Source organism: Rutidosis leptorrhynchoides, chromosome 2 (assembly GCF_046630445.1).
Source record: "Rutidosis leptorrhynchoides isolate AG116_Rl617_1_P2 chromosome 2, CSIRO_AGI_Rlap_v1, whole genome shotgun sequence".
Lineage (NCBI taxonomy): Eukaryota > Viridiplantae > Streptophyta > Magnoliopsida > Asterales > Asteraceae > Rutidosis > Rutidosis leptorrhynchoides.
The window spans coordinates 40,598,513-40,625,524 of record NC_092334.1 but is presented as its reverse complement, the minus strand read 5'-3'; the positions used below and the strand labels follow the sequence as shown (position 1 = coordinate 40,625,524).

Here is a 27,012-nt window from a genome sequence, read left to right as displayed (position 1 = left end):
ATATGAATACTGTCTATCATCCACAAACTGATGGGCAGAGCAAAAGGACGATACAAACACTTGAAGACATGCTACGAGCATGTGTTATTGATTTCAGAAATAGTTGGGATCGACACCTACCGTTAGCAAAATTTTCCTACAACAATAGCAACCATTCAAGCATTGAGATGGCGCCATTTGAAGCACTTTATGGTAGAAAGTGCAGGTCTCCGATTTGTTGGAGTGAAGTGGGGGATAGACAGATTACGGGTCCGGAGATAATACAAGAAACTACCAAGAAGATCATCCAAATTCAACAACGGTTGAAAACCGCCCAAAGTCGACAAAAGAGCTACGCTGACATTAAAAGAAAAGATATAGAATTTGAAATTGGAGAGATGGTCATGCTTAAAGTTGCACCTTGGAAAGGCATTGTTTGATTTGGTGAACGAGGAAAATTAAATTCAAGGTATATTGGACCATTCAAGATTATTGATCGTGTAGGACCAGTAGCTTACCGACTTGAGTTACCTCAATAACTCATGGTTGTACATAACACTTTCCACGTCTCGAATTTGAAGAAATATTTTGCTAAAGAAGATCTCACTATTCCGTTAGACGAAATCCAAATTAACGAAAAACTTCAATTCATCGAAGAACCCGTCGAAATAATGGATCGTGAGGTTAAAAGACTTAAGCAAAACAAGATACCAATTGTTAAGGTTTGATGGAATGCTCGTAGAGGACCCGAGTTCACCTGGGAACTAGAAAATCAGATGAAGAAGAAATACCCGCACTTATTTCCAGAAGATACGTCAACACCTCCAACTGCTTAAAATTTCGGGACACAATTTATTTAACGGGTAGGTACAGTAGTGACCCGAACTTTTCCATGTTTATATATATTAAATGAAATTGATATTTACATGATTAAGTGTTTCCAACATGTTAAGCAATCAAACTTGTTAAGACTTGATTAATTGAAATAGGTTTCATATAGACAATTGACCACCCAAGTTGACCAGCGATTCACGAACGTTAAAACTTGTAAAAACTATATGATGATATATATATGGATATATATATATAGTTAACATGATATTATTATAAGTAAGTATCTCATTAGGTATTTTAACAATGAGTTATATACATAAAAATGAGACTATTGAATTAAGAAACTCGAAAATGATATATATAACGATTATCGTTATAACAACGTCTTATTAAATACATATGAATCATATTAAGATATTGATACACTATATTTAAACATGATAAATGATAAGTAAACATATTATTAAGTGTATTAACAATGAACTACATATGTAAAAACAAGACTACTAACTTAAGGATTTCGAAACGAGACATATATGTAACGATTATCGTTGTAACGACATTTAAATGTATATATATCATATTAAGATATATTAATACATCATAATATCATGATAATGTAATAATTTAACATCTCATTAGATATAATAAACAATGGGTTAACAACATTTAACAAGATAGTTAACTTAAAGGTTTCAAAACAACACTTACATCTAATGACTAACGATGACTTAACGACTCAGTTAAAATGTATATACATGTAGTGTTTTAATATGTATTCATACACTTTTGAAAGACTTCAAGACACTTATCAAAATACTTCTACTTAACAAAAATGCTTACAATTACATCCTCATTCATTTTCATCAACAATTCTACTCGTATGCACCCGTATTCGTACTCGTACAATACCCAACTTCTAAATGTATGTACTATTGGTATATACACTTCAATGATCAGCTCTTAGCAGCCCATGTGATTCACCTAACCATGTGGGAACCATCATTTGGAAACTAGCATGAATGATTACACAAAATTACAAACTAATGTGACCTTATATGGAGTACCTACATCACTTTTTCAATCATCACCATAAACACATTCATTTTTCAATTTTTATGCATCAAACTAAACTCTCTCAAGTGTTCTTCCATTATTCTAAGTGTTCTTCATCATCTTCATCAAAATCTAGCTCAATCTAGTTCATAAATCCATACATAAACCAAGTTACAAAACAACTACTCAAGAACACACCAACAACACTTCCAAGTTTGCTAGCTTACTTTCAATTTTGCAAATCCATTTCAAGTGATCATCCAATCTCAAGAAATCTTTCTTATTTACAGTAAGATATCTTTCTAATTCAAGGTAATACTCATACGCAAACTTTGATTCAATTTCTATAACTATAACAATCTTATTTCGAGTGGAAATCTTACTTGAACTTGTTCGTGTCATGATTTTGCTTCAAGAACTTTCAAGCCATCCAAGGATATTTTGAAGCTAGATCTATTTTTCTCATTTCCAGTAGGTTTATCCACAAAACTTGAGGTAGTAATGATGTTCATAACATCATTCAAATCATATATATAAAACTATCTTATTCGAAGGTTTAAACTTGTAATCACCAGAACATACTTTAGTTAATTCTAAACTTGTTCGCAAACAAAAGTTAATCCTTCTAACTTGAATTTTAAAATCAAATAGACACATGTTCTATATCTATATGATATGCTAACTTAATGATTTAAAACCTGAAAACACGAAAAACATCGTAAAACCGGATATACGCCGCCGTAGTAACACCGCGGGCTGTTTTGGGTTAGTTAATTAAAAACTATGATAAACTTTGATTTAAAAGTTGTTCTTCTGGAAAAATTATTTTTCTTATGAACATGAAACTATATCCAAAAATCATGGTCAAACTCAAAGTGGAAGTATGTTTTTCAAAGTGGTCATCAAGACGTCGTTCATTCGACTGAAATGACTATCTCTTATAATATTGAATTGTATCTTGTATTTCCGACTATAAACTTATACTTAGATTCATAAACTTAAGTTCAATATGAAACCATAGCAACTTGAATCACTCAAAACGGATTTAAAACGAAGAAGTTATGGGTAAAACAAGATTGGATAATTTTGCTTGTTGAAGCTACGTGAAAATTGGTAACAAATCTATATTAATCATATCCTAGCTAACTTATATTGTATAATACATATATTCTAATATATTATGTAATCTTGGGATACCATAGACACGTATTCAAATGTTTTGACATATCATATCGATCCATGTATATATATTATTTGGAACAACCATAGACACTCTATATGCAGTAATGTTTGAGTTAGCTATACAGGGTTGAGGTTGATTCCAAAAATATATATACTTTGAGTTGTGATCTAGCCTGAGATGTGTATACACTGGGTCGTGGATTGATTCAAGATAATATATATCGATTTATTTCTGTACATCTAACTGTGGACAACTAGTTGTAGGTTACTAACGAGGACAGCTGACTTAATAAACTCAAATCATTAAAACGTAATAAAAATGTTGTAAATATATTATGAACATACTTTGATATATATGTACATATTTGTTATAGGTTCGTAAATCGACCAGTGGTCAAGTCTTACTTCCCGACGAAGTAAAAATCTGTGAAAGTGAGTTATAGTCCCACATTTAAAATCTAATATTTTTGGGATGAGAATACATGCAGTTTTATAAATGTTTTATGAAATAGACACAAGTAATTGAAACTACATTATATGGGTGAATGATCGAAGCCGAATATGCCCTTTTTTCTTGGTAGCCTAAGAATTAGTAAACCGATCTACTAATTGACGCGAATCCTAAAAATAGATCTATTGGGCCTAACGAACCCCATCCAAAGTACCGGATGCTTTAGTACTTCGAATTCGTTTTTTTATCATGTCCGATGGATTTCCCGGAATGATAGGGGATATTATTATATGCATCTTATTAATGTCGGTTACCAGGTGTTCACCATATGAATGATTTTTATCTCTATGTATGGGATGTATATTGAAATATGAAATCTTGTGGTCTATTATTACGATTTGATAAATATATAGGTTAAACCTATAACTCACCGACATTTTTGTTGACGTTTAAAGCATGTTTATTCTCAGGTGATTATTAAGAGCTTCCGCTGTTGCATGCTAAAATATGGACAAGATTCGGTGTCAGCATGATTGTATAATATTGTTTAAAACTGCATTCGAGATTTACTTTGTTGTAACATATTAATATTGTAAACCAATATGTATTGGTAGTGTGTAAGTGTGATATTTTTAGATTATCATTTCTTGATAATCTAGGTGATGTCTTTTAACCTTGTCGATAAAATTAAGGTTATGATTTGTTTTAAAAACGAATGCAGTATTTGAAAAACGTCTCATGTAGTGGTCAAAACCTCCCAAAGAGATCAATTAATATGAAACGTTTATAATCGATATGAACGGGACATTTCATCATAAATCAAGAAATGATATGATGATTACCAAATTACCCTCCTAAAATCAATTTTGGGCGGAATCAAAAGGAAAAATTAGAGGTTCCCTATATTTCAAACCATTCATAAACTACTACAACTAAAAAAACCCTAAATTTCTCTTGAAACCCAAGACAATCGGTTGCCCACCTCTTCAATTGAAGTACTGTAAGTCTTTTTTTTTTCTTCATAATCTATCAATTACTAATTGTTTTCATTAGTTTACTCATTGATGATGCGTAGCCGCATAGGTTGAATTGAAACACACCAAAGATTTATCAAATGGTGTATGTTGATTGCTACCAATTTTCAGCTACTTTAAATGTTTAATAAATTGTAAGGTAACTGAACAATAGGGTTAAGGGGTTTTCAAACGTGTATTGGGTTCATTGGGATTTCTAGGTCGTCTTGTACTCATACATAATTATAGGATTGAACAGTTGTGTGAATGCTAAATTGTTATTGTTAAAAATAGTCAATTTGTTACCACCGTTGACTATTTTATTTTACAGACCTGAACTCTACAAGTCTAGGGTTCTTGATTCAATGCCATTGATGACCGCGGAATCAATGTAGTTTGAACTTAAATTAAGAATTTTGCAGCAGTTTCATTTGGTTTTGCTCAACATGGGTTCAAACTAAATTAAGAAATTTGATTCTTCTCTCTCCAGTATGTAGGGGTTATCCTTGCCCACCTTTTAAAATTATCATCCTTGATGTAGTACAATATTTTAAATCATGGGAATATATTTGATGAAAGTTTTCTATAGGTGACTTCTTGAATTAAGTGGGCTGCACATGAATATTAGTTTATGTAGAGAGTACCTTAAACTTATGGAAGTAATGTTGACAATGTAATAACATATAAAGTTTATGATACTAAATAGTTAATGTTCCAAATTCGATTTAAACTGTATTCATGAGAGCAAAGTCAACTTTATAGAAATATATGCTTTATTTTTAATGGGTCAATTGGTTAAGCTAAAATCTCTTCTTCTCTTGTACAATTATAAGAAGAAGAAAAATGTGTCATCATTAACCATTCTACTATTTTATAAAAACCATGAACAGTAAACGGGCATTAATTTCTTTCTCCTACCTCTTCGAGTGGCTTAGATTGTTACTTCTGTATTTTTTTTACTGAGTTACTTCACTTGCTGCAATACAGATCAGAATCAGAAGTGGTAGGAAAATGGCTAAACGTTGGCTCCGGGTTCTCCTCGGCCTCAGACTGCTCATCAGGTATCATTTCTGTACGTCATGTTATCATTTTCAAATCTTAAGATGTTCAAACATCTTAAGATTAAACTGGTGCAAGACTATTTAAACAAGTGTTAAGATGTTCAAATCTTTATGAATCATCGAATCATGTTAGTCACTCAGAATTTTTTTTCCCAACCTGCTCGAAAAGCTCACGTTGTTGCACATGGCTTCATACCTTTATGTCATTAGTGGGCCTTAATGGTTTGTCTACTACTTGGAAAGATCCCTGAATGAACATCTTTAAATTTAGTGTGTTTGTGCAGAATCACATGTTAATAAGAAAAACCAGGAACAGAGGATTATAGATGAGATTAATGTTGGAAAAGAGAAGGGCTCTTGCTGAGATTAATGTTAGGTTCATAATTTTATTTAAATTTAACAAATGTGGATGAATGTATGATTTTAGGTAATGTAAGTTATGTGGAGTAAGTGTTATGCTTTTAAACAACAAATCAATTGTAGCATTCAGGCACATGCTAATGCTGCGTTTCTTCACTTCTTGGTTATTTTGTGACATTGACCATTGTGAGTAATTGGTCATTCTTGATATATCAGACTAATTTTGTAAACATGTATGTTAGATCGGTAAGTCAGCTCATTACCATGAAATCAGAGGTTTTTGATAATGTTTGATAAAGATTTTAATCATTTTGGAACTCAAATGGGATCAAACTGAAGGTATGGAGTGATTTAAATCATCCGCATTACAAAGAAAAATATATATTTCATTTCAAATATTATTACGAAATTGAAACTGTTACAAAAGTTGGCTGATAATGAAATACGGGGTATTTATTAACGAGATCCATCAACATTGACGAATTACATAGGTCACATGTCAATATATATCCAAAAATTTGTTCTGAAAAACTATATGAAACAAACAATATTTTATACTATAATTATACACATAAAAATTCCTTTTTTTGAAAGATCAACACTTTTATTAAAATATAAAATAATACAAGAGTACATCTATATCTAAACGATACAACTTAAAACACCACGGGAGCTATGACACACTGACTAAGATACACAATTACAAGGCAGATATAATACAAAGAAAAGTAGACACGAAAGGCTCTGTACAGTTTAACCCATTTGTGGAGGATCGTGGGCTAAGTATGATAGGAAAAACCCTTTAACCTCTTTCTTAATCGAAGCTGAGTCGTTTACTTGTAATAACAAGCTGAGAAGAGAACGAATCACAGTGCTGGCAACTTCAACGACAAAGCAATTCGTTTCTACTCATTTGAACCCAACTAAGACTTTGATCGTGGCAAAGGGGTAAAAATTCCTTTAACCTTTTACATAGTACATAGTAACATGTTATTCATCGCCATTTTTTCATATTTTCACACACGTTAATTGCGTAAAATCACTTTAGAAATTATGCTACAAATGCCGATGGTTTCTTTAGAAAATATATCCTATTCAATAACAATTCATGTTTAAGTCCCGCGAATTCGCTGGTTATAAACTAGTAGTAGTAGTAGTAGTAATAATAATAATAATAATAATAATAATAATAATAATAATAATAATAATAATAATAATAATAATAATAATAATAATAATAATGAAATAAAAGTTGATGTGAACGTAGAGAAAAAATTGTGTATCAAAAGTTGGTAGAGTATCCTTACACGTACCATAACCATTCAAACCCATATACAAATGAGATAAATGATGATATTAGAATTTTCTAGTCCCATATAATTGTAAGTTATCATAGTTTTCGTGTCAAGGCAAAAGAATTTATTTAGGAAAACCAAATCAAGCATTTATTCATGGAAACTAAATTCCAGGTAATGAAAATCAGATCCTTTAGTGATACTTGTTTACCCCAAAACTTGTCAATTTGATAAAATATTCTTAATGTATAACAATATTGGTCTTATATTATGTCAATAGATCCGATGAAGCATTGTATGCTTTAAACCGATAAGATCGGTTTCATATAAAATAAAAGTTAGGCAAAGCTAATATATAAAAAGCGAAATATAAACCCTATATATTGTTACCGTGCCATAATCGTGTGTCTATTACTTAATCGGGCCCAAATATTGTAGACGTTCTAAAGATCTTAGATCAAACGTTATTACTAGAAGGCGGAAAACACTAAACTAGGATGAATCGAATACTTGGTTCACCTTAGGATCAATCTAACCAACAATATGTTGATATAATCGACACCTTGATGATTGTATTCGGTTGGGGTATGGTCTGGGACGATAGTAACAGCGAATTATGACGGCAATAGGGTGTAGGGTGTGTAACCTAACAATGAAACCCGACTTCCCTATATATATATACGATTACAGTGACCATCGGCCGGTGGTCTCTGACCTACGGCCGGTGGTGTTCGTCCCTATACCGATGGTCTCTACCATCGGTCAATGGTCTGAGCTGCCAACCAAATAGCTCTAAACCATTTCACGTTATCAATTAATCAATATCAAACACAAACGTTAACGATAATGTTCATACACGACTGAAATGTAAACTACAATACGAATAGAACATATTACGATTATAGAACTCGGGATTATGCACCAACAAACTCCCCCTAAGACCTAGTTCTATATCAAAAGTCTTCAGTCATCATCTAATTCATTCGTATAGATCAATCACCATGTTGTTCAAGTAACACAGCTTAGCTACTTTCACATACTGTTCAGCCTGCACCTTGTTCTCGCGTCAATAAAGCATACTATTATAATATAACGTGAAAATGTCAGCCTCGGTACAGTTTCGCAGCCAAATCGGATCCAATACACGAATGCATTCAATATCATTCTCATTCACCTTATCCAACACTATCACAGCTTCTTCTGCACGGTCATCATAATACCACCATCTGAATCTCTGACTCCAGTTCTGAGGCAATTTCCTTAAAGGTACTTTCTTCATAGTCTTTGCCCGCTTATACTTCACAATGCGTTTAGATTCACCGGTTCTCTGATTGACCCTATAACTAATCCTCGGAAACTGTTGTCTAAAACCTTCCCAATCCTTTGATTTGAACACAATTCGAATCATCTTTACCAACAGTGAAGATCGATCATTCATTCCACAATACAACATTTTCAATCTAGCAATCTACATCAGCTCAACATACGGTAGCGACTTGAATTCGTGATCATGTTTAAAGTAATCAACACCAAACTCTCGTTTAACTGCAAACATGTTGAATTCTTCAATGTATGCCCAGGCCAGAATCCTTCCTTTAGCATTCTTTCTCAAGTTTATCATCTTCAAATACTTCGGCTCAATCGTTGGTTTCTCACAATATTTTCTAATTCTCGAAATATCCCTCCATTCACCTTCCAACTTCTTAGTTCTTTCCTTATTGTATTTGACTGGCAAGAAACCTTCAGGAAAAACTTCAGATTGTTCTTTCTCTTTACACTTACGATCCAAAAGCTCATCATTAGTTTTAAACAATTCTTCAAAACCAGGAAGATCTTCATTCTGATCATTCTAATATGTAGGAAAATCTTCATGTGTCACATCCTCAACTAAACCATCAACATCTCTATCACTTAGATCCTCGGTAATCTCTGGACTAAAAGATTCATCCTCAGATGGAGAATCGTCGGACTGTGCGTCAGCTGCTTTAGCTTCCTCTTGCTCTAGACGCACCAGTTCGTCCAGTTCTTCTCTAGAGAGGTTGTGAGGGATCTCTCCCTCTTCTAGAACATCATAAACAACAGAATGCTTGAGCTCATCCAGTTTAGAAAAGAAATCACTAAAACTATAATCAATTTTAAGAGGAATTACTGACGGTGCAGTAGCATGTGAAGAACCAGGAGCCTCCATCATTCGGTTATCAGTCTCATCCTCGGTCATCTCGATAAGCTCAAACTTCTCATTCCAAGCATTCAATCTTTTAATAGCTGATGCAGCCAACTCCTTAGCCTCAGATGCTTCTCTTTTCGCATCAGTCAGTAGCAATGACTGATTACTCACCTTTTTCTGTAACAAGTCAACCTGCATGGTCAACCGTTCAACATCTTCGTACTTGACCCGGTTATCTTCTTGAAGCTTCTCATACTTCTCGTCCATTTCCTTTCTCATCCTTAAATTATCAGCCATAGCTTGCACATATAAATCATTTATCGTGCGAAAAGCTAATGATCCAACACCTCCCTCAGTTCCAGCATGAGACGAAACTTCCGGAGTAGGAGTAGAAACAGTCTCTTGGGAGACTTGTTGAACCACATGTGGTGATTGTTGTGTTGATGGATGTTGTTGTTGTGATGGTTGTTATCCTTGAGTCTGCGGTGGCGGTGTCACTGGTTGAGTTCCAGCTGATGATCCACCAGCATCTTTATAAACCAGTTTGAACCTCCTTTTCAATTTAAGCTTTGTTGAAACCTGAGAACTCTCATCTTCAACCATTCTCCTTTTTGAACCCCTAGAAGCATCATCAATACCAACATCGGGACGAACATCTCCTGTCTCATCAACTAACACACCCGTACCAGATCCACCAGTAGTCTGAGTATTTGTCTGTTGATCCACTTCCTCATCGCTATTTTCCAATTCAAAATCAGGCTCTCTATCAGATACATTCGTCTCATTTCTCCATTTCTTCCCTGGAGGACACTGATAGTTTTCTCTCGCAAGATGACACACAAGCTTGCCATCATTAGCACTCCTCTTTTGGTTCAATCTATTGAAGGTAAGATCTGTCATATGCTTTAGTTCAATGATATCCTTCTTCAATCTAGGCAAATCAACAGTTTGGCGGTTAATCATAATTTGCAAGAATCTCGGATAAATCAGAAATAACTTGCTGGTCACATTCTCTACCAGCAAATCAAAGATAACTCATGAGAAGTTGAAGTCAGCCTTCAATACCAGGGCAGCAAACGTCCCTTGATATATCTCACTCAACTCATCAAATCTACCTTTTAATGGACTTAAACACCTCAGCACAACAAGCGACAAATATCTATACGGTGGAGTGAATCCACTTCTTTTAATTGTAGCTCTCGTAATATCACCAGTATATTTGCACCTTAACACACATCCAGTAATCTTTGTCTTTGACAACTTCTTCGGCATGTTCTCATCATCCTCAAACAAGAATGTGTTTCGAATCGTATCTTCAGATATCTTTATCTCCTGACCACAAACAGTACTTATAATAACCTTCCTGTCATCTACAGTCTCAATCCTTGCATATTCCCAGAACTCTCTCTGATGTGAGTAATATGTTGTACACGGCATAGAGATAGCTACAAACACTCTTGAATGTTTTAGAAACTCGATCACGCCCTTGTATTTACCAGCATTAGGGCCTTTCTCATTTAAACACGCAGTGAGATTGGAACCACTGTTAGCTTTCAACCCTGGAAGATCAACAGATAATGGACCTCTCGAAGATTCAGTATCGGATCCGTGTGTAACATTCTCCTGATCAGCTTGAACACCTGACATTATGAAAATAACTGCAAACACAATTCAAATCAGCATTGTATAGTCATGACCTATCAGATAACACAGTGTAATCATCACAGAATATATTACATTACTTATCCTGGTAGATCAAGGTCACGATTACTTGATTACATATCCAAAATAAAATTATTACAGACTTAGAGTAATGTATCAATGCTAACAGGCTAGCATCATCAAATTACAAACCAAGCTGAAAATACATTAAGACAAGATCACACACATAAACAGAGATTCAGAATCACTTATCCCACAATGGGATTCTCTGGCACCAGCCTCGTGACATATTGCACCACTCTAAGTTTCTTGAACAAGTTATGCAATAAGGCCGCATAAGGAAATGGTTCTTCCATCTCAAGAAAATCTTTCATCACATGAATGAGATAGTGACCCATATTCACTTGAATACCCTCTAGTAGGCAATACGAAAGCAGAGCTTCAGTATCAGACAATAGATTATCTTCTTCTCTCCTAAATGTCACATTACTTTTGATTATTCTCAAGTGTAACTCATGTTGATGTGACACATCGTCATCACTAATCTCAACCCTACCAGCATTAACTACTCTCCCAGGCTTGCATATCCTTGCAATTATGTCAGATAGTTTGAATTTATTGGGAATCTTTCTTAGATCTTTGCTAGGATACAGTATTTTAACACCATTGTGAGGAACATTCAACAGGTTTGAGAATTCCTCCATGGTCCACTTATACTGTTGGTTAAATACGCCTGAGTGTACAAATCTCTTCTTACTATCTTCTAAGGCCACATTGGCATAAAACTCCCTCACCAATTGAGGACAAAAGTAATCCTCAATGTCTAGGAAAGCCTGACACCCAATTTGTTCCCAAGGAGCCTAGGTCTGTCGAGTCGCGATGACCTTTTGTTCCACTAGAATACGTCGATTACTAGCTAGAATTCTCCTACGCTCGATGTTAAACATCCATTGTCCAACAAAAGAACCACATGACATTCTTATACAAACTACAAGCACTAACATTAGATAGGTATCACTGAAATCACCAAAAATCTAAAATTCATGCAAATCAAACACAAAACGGCACCATCAGTCCAATTGAACGACCATCGGTCGATGGAGTAGACCATCAGTCCGATGGTATAGACCTACGGCAGTCCATCTAAACACATCACAAGAATTACTATCTGTTCAAACTTAGGGACCTACGGCCGAGAGTAAGACACCATCGATCGAGGGTCAGAGACCTTCGGCCGAGGGTAGTTCATCAGATCTGTCCTCAATTAGAATACCCTTTTCATCAAATCGACGTAATTTTGGACAAGAACAGGCGTATAAGCATCAGGCAACACCAATTAACATACACATATCAATCAATTCAATCAAAACAACTAAAATATCAACGAATTAGGCATTAAAAGTTTTAACTTTTTCAAACCTAAAATCATTGAAAACTAACAAATGAGATTGAATTGAAATACCTAGATTATGGCGCTGGAATCACAAGGAAAAGATGCACTAAATACACGGTCAAAAAACTCCTATCGCTCGAACTTGAAAATCGATTGTAAAAATTCACCAAAAATACCAATTGACTGACCCAGTGGTATTTTGGTTCCTTTTATACCCTCTCAGTAACCATCGGCCGATGGTCTTGTCCTAAGGCCCGATGGTCAAGACAATCAGTCGATTGTCTTTACCTTCGGCCGAAGGTCTTGACTGTCGGTCGGTAATCTTGGTTTTGAAAATTTTAAAACTTAAGTCTTTTTACATTTAGTCTTTACATCCCTTTTCACATCCACTCCCCTTTGGACTGATCTCTACAGTATAAAATTAAGCACGCTTTGTTTCTTTGAGTTCCAAACAACTTATTTCGAAATTTAAAGAATAACACAGTGAACCTTTCAGAGAACTGATTTGCCATACCTAAAACTTAAAACATAAATGCACATGCAAATAACAAATACCGCAACTATTTTTGGATTTTCAGATATAAATGCACATGCAAAGCTATAAATCAAACTACTGTACAAGATTAGTGTGTCATGATCAACAAAGACATATTCAGCAAATATCAGATGTTATTATCATGAGATCAGATGAAACAGTTTATCATGAACCACACTAAGAAAGCAATAACACATATTTCAGTGAGTTGACATACCAAAATGATTCAAACTTTTGATTTCGGGGATCAGAACTGAACTATGTTGACATGTTAATTCATGTTTGACGAGACAGATAAGAATAACTTTCAAATATATCAATAAACATTTACCAACTCTCACACTAGACTTTGATTATTATGTTATAATTAATTACTTTAACATCTTACAATGTTAGATTTTGATCACGGAGTCAGTCCTCATTTGAGATCGCACGATGTTTCAGGTAGAACAATTGAGCACAAATATATTGACGCTGTCCTCTTATCACATCAATGTACTTTCAATTTGATTGAACAGAACCATCTCACGATGTTTCTAGCAACCCTGTCAGCCATGAGCTTCTACCTTAAACTTATACCTTTCGTTTCAGATAACATTGTTTATCTCAAATTTATTGCATACTTTGAGAAAATGCATACCGGCCGCTATAAACCTTATACTTAAACGGAATTCGTATGACGTATGGTGTTGGATGGATGGTAGTGATATATATTTGAGTGATGGAACGCTAAGGTATCCTCTAGACGATATTTCCTGCTATCCAGGTCAATAGGTACAATCCCATATCACAGAATGATTTAAGTTCTCTATATCAGATGATTCGATACAATCCAATTCTCCCCCTTGGATGTAGATAGCTTAATCATTCGTGTGAATCCTTCAACCTTGTTCAATTCTTGATCCATGATTTATCTTGCAATAATGTGGTGCATCAATGTATTTACAATTTGAGAAACAAAACATAAGCAATTTTTTTTTTTTTTAGATTTTCTGATGTTGCGATGATTTCCATGCTAGATTACAAAACATAAACAAAATAAATAAAATAAATATAACTGTAAATGATGATGTACCATTATCTTTGACTTTTGTTGTGTCTGCACAGAAAACCACTCTTCTGATGTTGAAGTCTATAACCTGATGACATTACGTTGTTCAAATCATTCTATGTCTGTGATACAGAATTGCACTTCTCAACCCATCTAGAGAGAACACCTCCCTTTGTATACCCGACATATATGTTGTTGACTTTCGGTCCAAGTAATAAAGATAGATAGAAACAAGTATGCATTCTAGACAAAGTATGCTCACCTTGGAGACTCACAAAATTATCCTTTGCTACCGAGTATAAATCGTAATAGGGGAGACCTCAATCGTCTGTTGAGTTTCTGAACAATCATTTCTCAGTACATATTCAATGATAAGTAGGTGACTACCCTCAACCGATGTAAACCTTTTCATGATTTCCCCATCATGATATTTACGCGTTGTTATTGTGATCATCTCTATCCAAAATTATGTCAATAAAGTTTACCAATATACTATAAAGCATTCTCTATATATGTCAGTTCAGTATTGCAATCACTTCCCCACAAATAGAATAAACAACTCATTTTCTGAATTTTTCACTTTTTTATGGATTTTTCAATTATTCAACTTTTTATTTGATTTTTTGGTTTTATAATTTTTATGGCTTTTCAATTTTATCTGTACAAAAACATAAAAACAAAATAAAAACACAAACTAGCATGCAGTACTATCAGAAAACAAAAATCTATTATGCAAACGAAAATTAAGCATGCAAATGACCTACTAAATACTATGCAAGGTACACATACTATACAGGCAGTTCTAGGGCATTCATAACTCAGTTTCTTTGGGAGGTTCCTCTATGTTAGGAGCCTCTGTTTCAGGAACCACGTCAGTTAACAATTTAATTCCGATTTCTTTTAACAAGAACTCAAAGCGTGGTTTATCAAAAGCTTTAGTGAAGATATCAGCCCATTGGGTTGTAGTGTCTATCTGCACTACATTTATTAAATTTTTCTCATAGCAGTCTCTAATGAAATGGTATTTAATCCCTATATGTTTCATTTTAGAATGATTTACGGGATTTTTAGTGATAGCTATGGCAGCAGTATTATCAACATAAATAGGAGTGTTAGAAATTTGCAAACCGTAGTCACGTAGTTGCTGTTGAATCCAGATAACCTACGATGTACAGCTGGCCGCAGCAATATATTCTGCTTCACAAGTGGACTGAGCCACTGCTGTCTGCTTCTTACACTGCCAGGTAACTAGTTTGCTACCAAGGAACTGACAACCTCCTGATGTTGATTTGAAATCTTTCTTGCAACCGCCATAGGCAGAATCACTATGGCGAGTGATTCTATCATGTTGTTATTCTTAAACTATGTACCATTGTCGGTACGAATCTTTTTAACCTTCAACTTATACAAACTTTCAAGCTTCAGAATCAAAACTTTAATGTGCTCAAAAGTATCTGATTTATGCTTCAGCATCACAACCCAAGAGAAACGAGAATACTCATCCGTAACTACGACAGTATAACTCTCCTGTTATAGTCTTGTAGTTAACTGGACCAAAGAGATCCATATGCAATAACTCCAAAGGAACATTAACAGAATGATGCTTCTTGGAAGCATGAGGTTTTCTTGTCTGTTTCCCTTTCTTACACGGAAGACACCCTTCTGGAATATGAAAACTCTTAAGATTGACACCATAAATAGTCCATTATGAACTAGATTATTCATCTTCCTTAGACTCGGATGACCCATACGCTTGTGCCAAGTAATAGACTCATGTTCAGTAGCTTTGAAAACAAAAGCCTGATGGCATGTACCTTCTTTAACATGAGCCTTTCGCATATCAAGGATATAGAGATCCTTACACCTTGGAGCAGTCATCAAAATCATGTTTTCCGGAATCACGAAATCTTTTCTCAAGATATAACACAATTTGTCATCAAAAGCAACCGTATACTTTTTGTCAGCAACCTATGAAACTGAAAGCAAATTGTTCGACATTTGCTCCACAAAATTGACCTTATCAAAGCTGACATTCTCGTTTGAAATCACTCCCTGCGCAGTAATAAAACCTCCTTCACTACATGCAAAAGAAACTGGTCCTCCATCCATTGTTTTCACATTAGAAAAAAGTGATAAGTTCCATGTCATGTGCCTGGACGCCCCACTATCAACAATCCATGTACTGCAGCGAGAATTGTAGGCGACCTACACATGAAAATAAGGAGATTAGTTAGAAAGGGCCACCCATGCCCTAATGGCAGTGGGTTTCCCATCAACGCCAACCACTGGCAATTCCACCCATTATCCCTTAGATCCGGAAGGATCTTCAGAATTTTGGACACCTTTCACTTCTGACTTACGTTTCCAAACAGTATTTTTTGGTAAAGGTTTCCTGTAATAGTCATTTGTTTGGAAAACTTTAGTTTCAGTTGATTTCACAGAAGTAGATTTAAACACAGGTGATGATGATCTTCTATTGAAAGTACGTTTAGGGCTAAGATCAATCTTACTGTGTGGTGTCTGTTGAATGGGTTTTCAATTCATAGCCTTGTGTCCCAACATCCCACAATTAAAACAATGAACATTTTCAAAATCATTAGCATTAAATAATTGACGCCTAGAAGGTGAAAACTGTCTCCTCGTGGGTGTAATATGTTGCCTAGTTGGAGCGGGTGACAAGAATTGCTGATTAACAGTCTGTCAACGATTAGGCAGAACATATTTCGTCACCCTTCCTGAATTTGAACCCTCACCTTTTGGTGGAAGTTCAGCTTTGGGATCAACAACATGAGAATTCACAGCACTACTATCCTTAACAAACTTAACAGGGGTGTGCTGAGTGTTTTTCTTCCTAGATTATTTTGGCTTACTAACACTCCTTTTCTCAGTCTTCTGACTTTCACTCCTATTTGCCTCATTATTTGGATTCTTCAAAATTGTAATGGGTTTAGTCACAACTACAAAGGATTTCCCGTCCTTTTCGGTGTCGACATCAGTGTCGGACTCCGTCTCATAAATAACATCTAATGGCTTCTTCCCCTCACCAGTCTCACTTTTACTCTATACAAGATTTTTCTCAGGCTTACCATACTTCGGTTCTATAACCGGATCCCTATTCTTCTCAACAGGTTTATTGATAAACTCTCCCAAAAGCGGTGGGGCAACCTGATTATAGCTTATCCCTTGATTTTTGGGATGTTTTAAAGTTTGTGTCACTTATGACATTCTCTGCCAATTATCAATCATAGCCTTCTCTGACTCATACTTTAACTTGTATGAATCTTTTTCTACCTTAATTGCTTCTATCTGGCTCAAATACAGGTGAATCACTTTCTCATCATCCACAATAGTAGATTTTAAATGACCTACCTGATTTTTTAAAGACTTAATGACATCAACATACTCTTTCTGCTTATTCAGGTAGTAGAGAGCATCATCATAGTTCTTTCTATTTGTCTGATTTTCTATATCTAAATTCTTAAGTTCAAGTCTAAGTTTCGAACAAGTTTCACAAGTAGCAGGTATCTCATTAAGCTTAGAGACTACACATTCAAGTCTAGCTATTTCCTGTTTAAGGTCAGTGCATTTTAAGCAAAAAGAATCTGAATCATTACATTCCTTGTCATTGCTGGATGTGTTAGCCATGAACGCGTAATCTTTTCTACCGACCTGCGAATCCGTATATGATTCTGACTCTGACTCTGAACTTGTACTGTCTGAATAATCAGCATCATAACTTTCTTTGCTCTCAACTATTTCAGGACGATCCGAGCTTTTCACTGTGACTACCTTCTCATCAGCACCTTCAACATCACTCTTGATCAAGCGTGCAAGTTCTTCTCTAGACCAGGTATCTGTATGATAACTCATTCATGAGGGTTCATCATCATCTGAGGAGTCGGTTGTGAACTCAAGATCAGACAAATCCTTGGCTTTGCGGAACTTATCGTACAACTTATCACTAATTCTCTTCCTAAGACACATCTTCATGACTGCTTCAACCCTTTTCATTCGTGCGTCACATTTGCATACATAGCATGTGCAAGCTGGATCATCTTTACCTATACACCCAGCTTTTCTTCTGATAACCCTTTCTTCTTCTATTTCAGCTTCACTCTTACCAACAAAAACCACATTAGCTTTCTCAGTATCAACTGAGATCGACCAATCACACACTTCATCAGCATAAGTAGTAGTCAAAGCTTTGGATTGACCACTAGAAGTTGCTTCCTTGTTCACTGTCGGACCAGCATATCCAGGAGTCACCTCAATTGAAGTATTATGAAAAGAATTATGAAAACCAGGCTTGGGTGGTATTGTGCATGTCCTCTTGAAATGACCTAGTTCATCACAGTTAAAGCATCTCACTTTGGACATATCAAACCCAAATTTAGTGTTACGATTCAAACTCAAAGTGCTCTGTCATGTTCTCTTTAGATACTTCCTTGCTCGTCTCACGACACTACCCATAGCATACAGGATGTCCATTCTTTTTATCTCATCCTCATCTATCTGATCATAGTCTTCATTCTCCAGATGACCATTTATTATCTGTCCACTGATCATATCATTATAAGAGTTAACCATGATAGCTGCTAAAGCTATATCCTCCTGAATCTGTTCTAGAGGCCTCTTCTTGATATTATCTGTCTTGATAACTGGTGATGAGACTGTTGCAGAACGCCGGAATCAATCAGTTTAGCCGTTGACTTTAGGGCTTGAGACTTATCATTGAAATATCCTGACTCTTACTGTGGTGCTGAGGTCTGTGATGCCTTGCTTGAGATGAAGGCTGTTTGCAATGGAGCATGACCCCCTGAAGATGACTCAACAGTTGAAGCTGCCGCTAGAGTACCAAGTCTCTTCCTTTTAGCCCCAACCTGAATATCCTTTTTCCATCAGCTTGGACGTAAAAGCTATCAGGGTTAGCGGATGACCTGATGCAATGTACCTGTTCTGAATCTTTTCAATTTCGTTGTCCCATTTTTCAGGAAGACCATCTTTCAACACTCTAACTGCTTTATCATCCGATATGTCTATTCCATAATCGGTCATTTCTGCAACCAGCAGGCGATATCTTTCTAAGGTTTGCCCAAGAGTCTTGGAGGGAAGAGCTGCGAATACTCTCCATTCATCTTTCAAAACCTTACCCTTAGTGGCACGGTAAGTAGCTGTACCCTCTGTGGCTGATTGAAGAGCAAGCCAAAGTGTATGCGAGGTCTTGTTCCTGTTTTTGAACTGGGAAAAGATTTCCTTAGATAGTGCCTGAGTTAACTGCGCGTAGCACTTACATTCCAAGTTATACTGTTCGCGCTCTGCAGGATTAAACGCTGGCATTTCCTTTGGTTCCCCGTCCCCTCCATTTGGCCAAACATACTCATTATCTATCAACTCCCACAGTCTAGAATCAATATCGTTCAAATATATCATAAAACGCGCCTTCCAATCCAAAAAATCCTTTAGATTATCAAGTTTGGGAACCTTATTGGTAGATCCAGTCTCATTTTCGGAAAGTAGTAATTTGTTAAGTCCTGGTGCAATTACTAAGGCACTGTATTCATTTGTTACTTGTTCATTAGTGTCCGACATTTTAACAAATTGAAGTTAATTGATTGCTGTTTTAAGATTCTGTCACAAAAGAGTGTCGGCCGAGTGTTAGACAATCGGTCGGAGGTCCTTGACTATCGGTCGGAGGTCGTGGACGAACGACCGATGGTGTAGACTTAAGTAGCTGAGTATAAGTATAAAGTCATTCGGTCGATGGAGGTGACTGTCGGTCGATGATAGGAGACGATCTGTCGATTGTCTAAAGACTAACGGCCGATGGTAAAGACAAACTGCTATAGGATACGACAAACTGTCCTCCGGTTCTAAATGAGACGATCGGTCGATTTGGGATTGACGAACGGTCGAGGGTTGAGACGAACGGTCGATGGTCAGTGACGATCGGCCGAGGGTAGTTCTTACGTAAACTGGGCAGAAAAAACTAGGGTTTTCACTAAAAACTTCGATTTTGAGAGATTTTGACGTTCAAAACCCAAAACAAACCGGTAGAAACTTAGATAACTAACCCAGAAACACTAATGACCAGAAAAACACAAGATTAACAAGTAAAAATCACAACTTTGAATCAAAAACTCGTTTTGACCAAAAACCCTAATAACAAAAAATATGAATTCGACTCAAAAACGTTTAGATCAGCTAGCCTCAGCTCTGATACCACTTTGTAGACGTTCTAAAGATCTTAGATCAAACGTTATTACTAGATTAGAGGCGAAAAACACTAAACTAGGATGAGTCGAATACTTGGTTCACCTTAGGAACAATCTAACCAACAATATGTTGATATAATCGACACCTTGATGATTGTATTCGGTTGGGGTATGGTCTGGGACGATAGTAACAGCGAATTATGACGGCAATAGAGTGTAGGGTGTGTAACCTAACAATGAAACCCGACTTCCCTATATATATACGATTACAGTGACCATCGGCCGGTGGTCTCTGACCTACGGCCGGTGGTGTTCGTCCCTCGACCGATGGTCTCTACCATCGGTCGATGGTCTGAGCTGCGAACCAAACAGCTCTAAACCATTTCACATTATCAATTAATCAATATCAAACACAAACGTTAACGATAATGTTCATACACGACTGAAATGTAAACTATAATACGAATAGAACATATTACAATTATAAAACTCGAGATTATGCACCAACAAATATAAACCCTATATTGTATCAAGATTTCTTGTTGCGATCAATTATAAACACATTTGGCGAGAAGCCTACCCACATGTTTCTTAATGCTGAAGAAGTCAAATCTTGATTTATCGGTTAGATGATCATTTCTCAAATAAATTAATCCATAAATTTGATTTGTAGAACCCAAAGCTAGCTTCCATCGATACTTACACGAGACTAAATATTACTTATTCACACCTAGAGGAGGTGGTGTTGAATTTTTTATTAAAAAATGAATTCATACGGCGAGTAATATTTTATGAATAATAGCAGCATTGGGTTTTACGCCATTATACAACGAATTGTTAATTAACAAAGTAACGCTTACGATAAAATTCATCATTTATTTTATGCTATCAGTTAATAAAAAAACACATACAACTATAATCCGTTCAAATCATAACGAAGACTTAGAGCATGCTTGGTAACTTTTAAGGAATAGTAATGACAATGACAATAGTAATGATAATAGAATGGAAACACTAAGACCATTCTCATCGGTACGCCGTTGGAGGCGTGGTTGGAGCCGTCGTCCAACGGTGCCGATATTAGCAACACTCCATGGAGTCTGCCGTTGAACCCCACGAACACTTTTTTCGTTGCATGACAATTTCGATCACGAGATGTGTACCAATTTCGAACATTCAACGGATCAGTTTTTAAACATTTCAACGGCCAAATTTCAGACCTTTATATATACATGTATATGTGAGTACACACACATACATTACTGCATTATGTTTCGATCATAAACATATACATTACTCCATTCTGTATCGGTTTCAAAACATAAACATACACACATCATAAACATAAACATATACCCTCCTGTCTTGTTTCAAACATAAACATATACCCATTCTGTTTCGATCAAAAAACACACACATACCATGGCGCGTTTAAATGTTTCAATGGATGTTTGGTACGGGGGTCAACTAAGCGAAGATTGGAAGATGTACTTGGACGGGCAGTGTAAGTCGTTCGAGTCACTCGATATCACCTACTGGGACACGGGCGTTTGTTCGACTACATACACGAACATGTTGACTTCGAGGCCTCGAATTTTGCTTGGTGTGATCCAGAAACCGATAAGTTCGAGTTTATCACGACCGAAAAAAATGGCATGAAATTTTTGGGAGAGTCTTACTCAAATGCAACCGAATCGAGTTGTATTGTATTGGTATTTGGACCCGACAATTCAACACCCGACCTCATCCTCACTACCCTCACAACAGTAGCAATGAGGGTTACGTGAGTGACGACACGATCGGGTCGTATTAAACTTGTTTTTTATTTTATTTTTAGAACGTTGTAATCGTTTTTTAGGACATTGTAATCGGTTTTATTTTTAGGACTTTGTAATTTTTTTTTTATTAATAAAACTTATTTTTAGAATTTAAATTGTTATATATAAGTTAATAATATAAAAGTTTAATATAAAAATAGAGGTGGGACCAAGTGATGGGTACGTCATGGATGTTAGCAGTTTAGTGGTTGGTTAGTGATGGGAAGTAAGTGCTGATGTAACACTGATGTGACGGTCAGTGATCCCATGACGAACCGTCATGGATGAAAATGGTCTACGATATGATACGGGTATTATCATTCCATTAATAATAGTGCTTAGGGTGTGTTTGGGTGACCAGCTTATGAGAGCTTATGGAAGCTTATAGGAGCTTGAGCTTATGATTTTAATAAGCTACAAATCATAAGCTTTGTTTGGTTGACATTAAAAGTAGAGCTTATTAATTTCATAAGCTCTAGAAAAATAAGCTACTTCTAGTAGCTTAAGAAAAAAAGTAGAGCTTATGAATTGAAAAATTAGCTCCAGTTAGTTTACCAAACACTTATAAAAAATAATAAGCTCTAGCTACCAACTTTAAAAATAAGCTCCAGCTCCAGCTCTATCTCAAAAGCTCCAGCTCCCGCTACAAGCTCCATCTCTAGCTAATTTCATCCAAACACACCCTTAGTAAACTTTAGAATATTCACATCATAATAAAACCTAAAAATTGAACTGCAAATATTTTGATGAGGATTAATTCACATGTAAAGTGAATAAGTTGCTAAAAATTTATAGTACTTAAACGTAATATCTCAAAATTTGTAAAAATTAGTTGAAAACAAATTATAATCAAAATCGATAAATTTTATAATTTTTTAGCGTTAAAGCTATAAATAGACTATATACTTTAATTTTTGTTACAATGTAAACTATATATAGCTCAAAAACTACCAGTGTAGACTATATACTTTCAAAAGGTGTAATAACATGAACGGACAAAACATATTAACCGGATAAAAAATTCAACGATAACGTGACATCTTTGTGGAGAATGATGTTGGTAATACATCGATACAAATCATATTTTTATATAGCCTAAATCGGAACAAAACCGAAAGTATATAACCTATTTGTAGCCATATAAAATGCAAAAAAATATTAAATGTTTAAATTTACCGATTCAGCAGGTAATCGGTCACCAATAGCCTACATTAGAACACTTTTTGAAATATATAGCCTACACTAGTATTTTTTTTTTTTTTTGTATATAGTCTACATTAGAACAAAAGTAAAAGTATATAGCATATTGATAGTTTATTTTTACTATATAGTTATCGTATATTTCTTTGCTTTATTTCTTCATATTTTTTATTTTTTGAACGTGATTTCTATTACTCTCTTTAATGTTACAATCCTCAAAGAACCATAATATTAGTATTACTTGATGTATTGATAGTATCAATTAATGAATTGATAATTGAATAAATAATAGCATTTGAGATTTTTTATAAAAGCAAAGGAAAAAAAAAATATACTCCGTATGATTTTGTGTGAATGTAAAAGAATAAAAAAAATATATACTTCGTATAAGCATTAAGTTGGTGGTGACGGTTTATTAAGAATCAGTAGTTACCCCATTACCTTATATTCAATACCCTCAATTTAAACAACAATGCTCATTATCCACTAATTAGTATTGATTTCCTTTCTTAATAACATACCAAACCTAGTTAATAATATTCATTATCATTCCTTAGCTCCTAATACTCCCAACCAATCACACCCTTACAGATGTGTTAATTCCATTGAGACGGTAGGAAAGGGACATGTTGTTGACGCGTCCACCGGGTGTGCCATTTGATCAAACATATTCATGCGGCTAGGGCTAGGATATGTTAATTCCATTGAGACGGTAGGAAAGGGACATGTTGTTGACGCGTCCCACCGGGTGTGCCATTTGATCAAACATATTCATGCGGCTAGGGCTAGGATATGCTTGAGTGCGAGATACGGGTTTTAGATATTACCGGCGTTAACACTCTCGTCCGGTTACAGTGATGAACCCTATTAGCGGAGGTAACTGCATAGCACGGAACAACTACCGGTAATTAGGTCGTATTGACATATATTTGGTACAACAAAACAATCATTAGGGGCGGCTAGGTCTAGAGGGTTTAGAAATGGCAATAGGTTAGCGAACCCGGTTAAGATTATAGTAGGTAGTTGGAATGTAGGACAGGGCCGTCCCGTCAATTTCATGGGCCCTGTTCGATAAATAAAAAGTAGACCTTTTGTATACGAACATTTTGCATACATATATAAGAATTAAAAGTAGACCTTTTATATGGTGTGGTTTGATATTGATTATGCTTCATCGCACATGTTGCGAAACCCAATATCCAACTATATCAATATTAATAAGAGTATGTTTTACATATTCAGGTAAACAACATCAAATAACAAATCTTAATGACTATGAATAATCAATATATAAAAATTGGTTACGGGAAGTAAGAAAAATGGATATTAAAAAAGAATAAAAAAAATCTTATTGTGATTATATCCCAAAGTTAAAATAGATAAATTATTGTCTAATTGTAGTTGCTAATATCGACGAGCAAAAGATTTTAGTTTTCAATTACCATTACCATTTACCATAAACTATGAAATGAAAAAAATAATGGGCTGGTATCATCTAATCTAATTTATATACTCCGTAGTGGAAATTACTTGAAGTTGGGCCCCAGCAAATTAAAGGGCCCTGTTCTTCCGCACTGGTTGCACACGCTCATCTCCGGGCCTGATGTAGGATCTTTGAGTAGCAAATCCTATGAGCTGGTAGAGACCTTACGTAAGAGTAAAGTAGGCATTTTGTGTGTTCAAGAAACCAGATGGAAGGGTCAAGAGGCGGTTAATATTGATGACTACAGGTTATGGTTTTCGGGTTCTACGGTAGCTAGAAACGGGGTAGGAATCATTATAAGACACCCGTATAAGGATAATATTGTGGGTGTAGGTAGGTGTAGTGATAGGATTATGTCGATTAGGTTAGTTATCCGGGAGGAGACTTACATGGTCATTAGCGCGTACGCACCTCACGCTGGTTTGGGTGAAGAAGAAAAAAGAAGCTTTTGGGATTCGTTAGATGAAGTTGTGAGGAGTTGCCCCGCTGACCATCGTTTACTTATCGGGGGAGACCTTAATAGACATATAGGAACGGATTCTGACGGATATACGGGTGTCCATGGGGGCTTTGGGTACGGTGTTCGAAATGAAGAAGGACGCTCTATCCTCGATTTCGCCGTTGCCCACGATTTAGTTGTTACAAATTCTTTTTTCAGGAAGACGGAAGCTCAACTAGCAACTTTACACATCGGGGGCCATAGTACCCAGATTGACTATATATTGCTTCGCAAAGGGAACCTTAGGGCATATAGGGACTGTAGAGTCCTGACTACCTGGACCTGCCCCACCCAACACAGACTATTGGTCATGGACTAGGTTTTGCAGAGGCGGGTTACTAGGTGCGTTAGACCTGTCCAACCTAAGATACTATGGAAAAATCTGAATGGAGTGAAAGCCGAAACTTTTAAAGCTTTAGTTATGGAAAGAGTTGAGGTAGGAGTGGATACTGTTAATCATGGTGACGCAGACCAGATGTGGAATAGTTTGGCATCCACTATTAGAGATGTGGCCAAGGAAGCCTTAGGTGTGGCAGTACGGACATCGAGAGGACACAAGTCATAGAATCTTGGTGAATTAGTGATGAGGTTCAAACCAAAGTTGCGCTTAAGCAACTGAGGTTTAGGGAGCTTGATGTGTAAAATCAGGTATATAATTTATAGAACAATAATCATCAATTAAGACTACACACACTAATGGGCAGTGTACCCGATCGTGCAATAGTATAGCAAATGGTAAAATCCAAGTGTCGAACCAAGGACAGTTTTAAAGATAATTCAAGATTGTGAACTAATTAAAATTAACTAAAGTTATTCTAGGAAATAGAAACTACGAAATTGTTTGTTTTTAGCTATTTAATGATTAGCCGAATCAAAGAGAATGATGTAACTAAAAGGCAATATTTTTTTGGTTTTTAAGTTTAAATAAATTAAATTGCAGACTCAACGAAAAATAAAGATAATTGAATTCAATAGATAAAAGAATGTTCTCCTAGATCTCCTATTCGCAGTATCGGATGATTTGTTATTAAGCACTAGTTCAATTTATCAATACATGCAACTACAGAGTCGGTTTACCCAGAGTTCTCTTTTAGCAAACACGTCAAACTATGATTTATTGGCTTAGGGTTCCCTTTCACCAAAGACCTCTTTCGTTTGTGACTTAGTAATTAACTAATTATAAGATTAAGATTCAATTGGTTACGCGTTCGCTCCACACAATTCACCCCTATTTTGTTCAATCTATGTTACCCGGTTTACCCCCTTGGTCCAGTAAGCATCCAATTGATTAAGACAAATCAATTGAAAATCAGTTCTCTAAATTGAAACAGGGTTCCCTTTGTTCAACAAGATCACTAATCAATCCAAGTAACAAATATTAAATCCCATAAGAATGGTTCTTAATCAAAACTCATAATTATCATGTATTAATCAAATTAAATGTTTAAGCATCATCCAAACACATACTAATATTCAATCTAGACAAACATTAAAGAACTTAGCCAACAATCATGGCTAAAACCAAAATCACAATCAAAATAATAGAAGAATTCATTGTTTGAAACAAAGAGATTAACCTAATAGATGATTGAATCTTGAACGATCAATGAATCGAAGCACGTTCCCGTAATGATTGAAGCGTTAGAATGATCGTGGGATTCCCCAAAAATCACCCTTTTTCGTCAAAAAGCTGCTGCAAATCGTGTGGGAATAAGATATCATATTTAGGGTAAAAATTCGTGCATTAAATACCCCAATTCTG

At 35.6% G+C, this 27,012-nt stretch overlaps 1 protein-coding gene and 1 long non-coding RNA gene across 2 annotated transcripts; both read left to right on the top strand.

Moving 5' to 3' along the window:
- Nucleotides 1-4,421: 4,421 nt before the first annotated feature.
- Nucleotides 4,422-6,106, top strand: LOC139890765 (uncharacterized). The gene is made up of 3 exons (XR_011773442.1): nt 4,422-4,502; nt 5,503-5,576; nt 5,848-6,106. It is a non-coding gene; the product is annotated as an uncharacterized lncRNA (long non-coding RNA).
- Nucleotides 6,107-21,673: 15,567 nt separating this feature from the next.
- On the top strand, nt 21,674-25,815 carry LOC139887813 (uncharacterized). The gene is made up of 3 exons (XM_071870866.1): nt 21,674-21,904; nt 24,805-25,497; nt 25,579-25,815. Exons 1-3 carry the CDS (start codon nt 21,674-21,676, stop codon nt 25,813-25,815), a joined length of 1,161 nt encoding a protein of 386 aa, XP_071726967.1.
- The last annotated feature ends 1,197 nt before the right edge of the window (nt 25,816-27,012 follow it).

Excerpts from the sequence above, each read along its gene's own strand:
- LOC139887813 (XM_071870866.1), top strand. The coding sequence starts at position 21,674 with ATGGCGCGTTTAAATGTTTCAATGGATGTTTGGTACGGGGGTCAACTA. Across the intron at positions 21,905-24,804 it reads TATCACGACCGAAAAAAATG|TTGGGCCCCAGCAAATTAAA; the intron begins GCATGAAATTTT and ends AATTACTTGAAG. Across the intron at positions 25,498-25,578 it reads TTCGCAAAGGGAACCTTAGG|AGGCGGGTTACTAGGTGCGT; the intron begins GCATATAGGGAC and ends TAGGTTTTGCAG.